Genomic DNA, 2,905 nt, shown 5'->3' with positions numbered 1-2,905 from the left:
AAGCGGTGAGTGGGCTTATGCACGTTCTGCGAGAAACCAATTGAATCTAATAAAGAGATAAACGCAGTACTGAGGCTATCATTATCAACGTCCACATGAATATTAAAATCACCTACTATAATGACTTTATCTGTTTTCAGGACTAAGCTTGATAGAAACTCTGAGAATTCAGATAGAAATTCAGAATATGGGCCTGGAGCGCGGTACACTATAACAAATAAAATTGGCTGTAGTGCTTTCCAGGTTGGGTGTGAAAGACTAAGAACAAGGCTTTCAAATGAGTTATAATTTAGTTTAGTTTTAGGGTTTATTAATAGGCTCGAGTCGAAGATGGCTGCAACTCCACCTCCTCGGCCGGTGTCTCGAGGAATGTGAGTATTAATATGACTCGGGGGAGTGGATTCGTTTAGGCTGACATATTCTTCCTGACACAGCCAGGTTTCAGTAAGACAAAATAAATCAATGTGATTATCTGATATTAAATCATTTACTAGTAGAGCTTTAGATGACAGAGATCTGATATTTAAGAGTCCACATTTAATTCTCCTGTTTTGTTGCTTTATTGCAGTGCTAGTGTTAGATTTTATTAGATTATTATGTTTAATTCCTCTTCTGTTTACTTTTGATTTAATTAATTTAGGTGGGGCAGACACAGTCTCAGTTAGGTTTGGGGTTAAGCTATGGGTGGGTAACTGCTCTAATGGAAGCGCAGAGAAGTGTGTAAGACTACAGCTCTGCGTCCTGGAATGACCTCTGGTTTGTCATGGATTTGTTCCACCAACAATCTTGGTCAGATTTCTGGATAAGAGAGCCGCACCATCCAAAGTAGGATGAATGCCGTCTCTCCTAATCAGACCAGGAATTCCCCAGAAAGGGTTCCAATTGTCAATGAAGCCCACATCGTTTGCTGGACACCACCACGACAGCCAGCTGTGGAATGACTTCATGCGGCTATACATGTCGTCACTGGTCAAGTTGGGGAGGGGACCAGAGAAAACTACGGAGTCCGACATTGTTTTTGCGTATGCACACACCGATTGGACATTAACTTTAGTGACCTCCGATCGACGTAACCGGGTGTCATTACCGCCGACGTGAATAACAATCTTACTGTATTTACGTTTATCCTTAGCCAGCAGTTTCAAAACAGATTCAATGTCGCCCGCTCTGGCCCCCGGGATGCAATTAACTATGGCAGCTGACTTCGCTAACTTCACGTTCCGCAAAATGGAGCTGCCGATAACCAGAGTTGGTTTCTCAGCGGGTGTGTCGCTGAGTGAGGAATATCTGTTAGAAACGTGAAGTGGTTGGTGGTTAACCGTGGGCTTCAGGGTATGACTATGCTTCCTTCGGACAGTCACCCAGCCTCCCGGCTGCTCGGGGGTTGCCGGGGGACGGCTAGCAGAAGCTAAGCTTGGCCGGTCTGCACCGGCTAGGGGCTGGCTAACTACAGAAGAAGCTAAAGCTAAAGTGCAGAACCGGGCTTCTAACTCGCTAACCCTCGCCTCCAATGCAGCGAATGCACTACACCTAATACATGTACCATTAGCTCTAAAGGAGGCAGAGGAATAACTAAACATAAGACACACAGAGCAGGGGAGAGCAGGAGAAGGAGAGAGAACAGGAGAAGGAGAGAGAACAGGAGAGCAGGGGAGAGGAGAAGCCATCGCTAACGGCTAAGCTACTGCTAAGCTACTGTTATGCTACGGTACGATAGCCCAGCTAGCGTTAGCCGAGCTGAAAATGTGTGGTTAAGTCTCTAAAGAGGAGTGAGGTGTGAGTGCTTAAGCAGAACTAGTGTAGATATAAATGTAGCGGGTAATTATCCGCTGTAATGAAGAGTATATAACTATATTGCCCTGGATGTGCTAGAGCAGCTACAGAACACAGCAGCACACAGAAAGACAGGCAACCGGAAATGAGGCAATACGCTTACCGTGACCTCACAGACCTTATTTCAGGCATCTAACTAAAAACCCATTCAATAAACCCATTGACTTCCAGACGAGGGAACCAGAAGTGCTAAAATGCTAACTCATTTCTGGGTTTTAGGATTCCTGTATAGCTCTATGTGAAATTCAACTGTTTCCTAACCTTAACCAAGTGGTTGTGTTGCCTAAACTTAACTTCCTGTGAAAACGGAAGATTATTTTGAAAGGACACATGTACGTCCCCGGTCCGTCCAGAAGTAACACAAGAGGGGTACCCAATGCCGAGGGACGCTGACCAAGCGGTGGTATTTGTCGAGTTGGGAGTGAGAATGTGTTGAAGACGGAGCTGGAGGATGGGGACTCAGATCAGAGACATCTGAATGAATGACAGGATCCAACTGACACACAGTCGTGGGTGAAGGAAAGGGAGAAAGGGAGAGAAAAAAAGAGAATTCCAGAGAGCTGCTCTGTGCTTCTAGAACTAGGGTTACAATACATAACCATTGCTCTGTCCTTTTCTCCCATTTTTATTTTTCACAATTCTCAGTACCACAGCAATTATCAGCAAGAGTTGTCAAGTTGTCATGTGAATTCAAGTAGACAATTGCATATTTTTGTATTACTGTTTTAATTTGTATTAAAAGAGCATGGAAAGAGCTTGAAATGGGAAAAATTCATCCATCCATCCAGCCATTATCTTTACCCGTTTATCCTGTTTAGGGTTGCAGGTGGGGGGGTGGCTTCTCCGCTCACATCAGGCTAGTGGGAGCATACAGCCTGGGGCTGACATACACAGACAAAAAAAAATAATCACATTCACACCTACAGGAAATAAGCAATACAATAGCCAGTTGAGCTAAACTGTATGTCTTTGGACTGTGGGAGGAAAGTGGAGCACTCGGAGGATCCTCACACAGACAAACTTCAAAGTTTCCCTGTAGTGTGTATTTAAACCTTTAAAGGTCCAGTGTGTA

At 44.4% G+C, this 2,905-nt stretch overlaps 1 protein-coding gene across 1 annotated transcript; it reads right to left on the bottom strand.

Annotated features, from left to right (window-relative positions):
* Nucleotides 1–349: 349 nt before the first annotated feature.
* Nucleotides 350–1,667, bottom strand: LOC141784034 (uncharacterized). The gene has a single exon (XM_074661717.1). It carries the CDS (start codon nt 1,665–1,667, stop codon nt 762–764), a length of 906 nt encoding a protein of 301 aa, XP_074517818.1. The 3' UTR covers nt 350–761.
* Between the last annotated feature and the right edge of the window lie 1,238 nt (nt 1,668–2,905).

This window comes from Sebastes fasciatus, chromosome 15, assembly GCF_043250625.1.
Source record: "Sebastes fasciatus isolate fSebFas1 chromosome 15, fSebFas1.pri, whole genome shotgun sequence".
Taxonomy (NCBI): domain Eukaryota; kingdom Metazoa; phylum Chordata; class Actinopteri; order Perciformes; family Sebastidae; genus Sebastes; species Sebastes fasciatus.
Note: the sequence above shows the minus strand (reverse complement) of the source record. Positions and strands in the feature narration are given on the sequence as shown.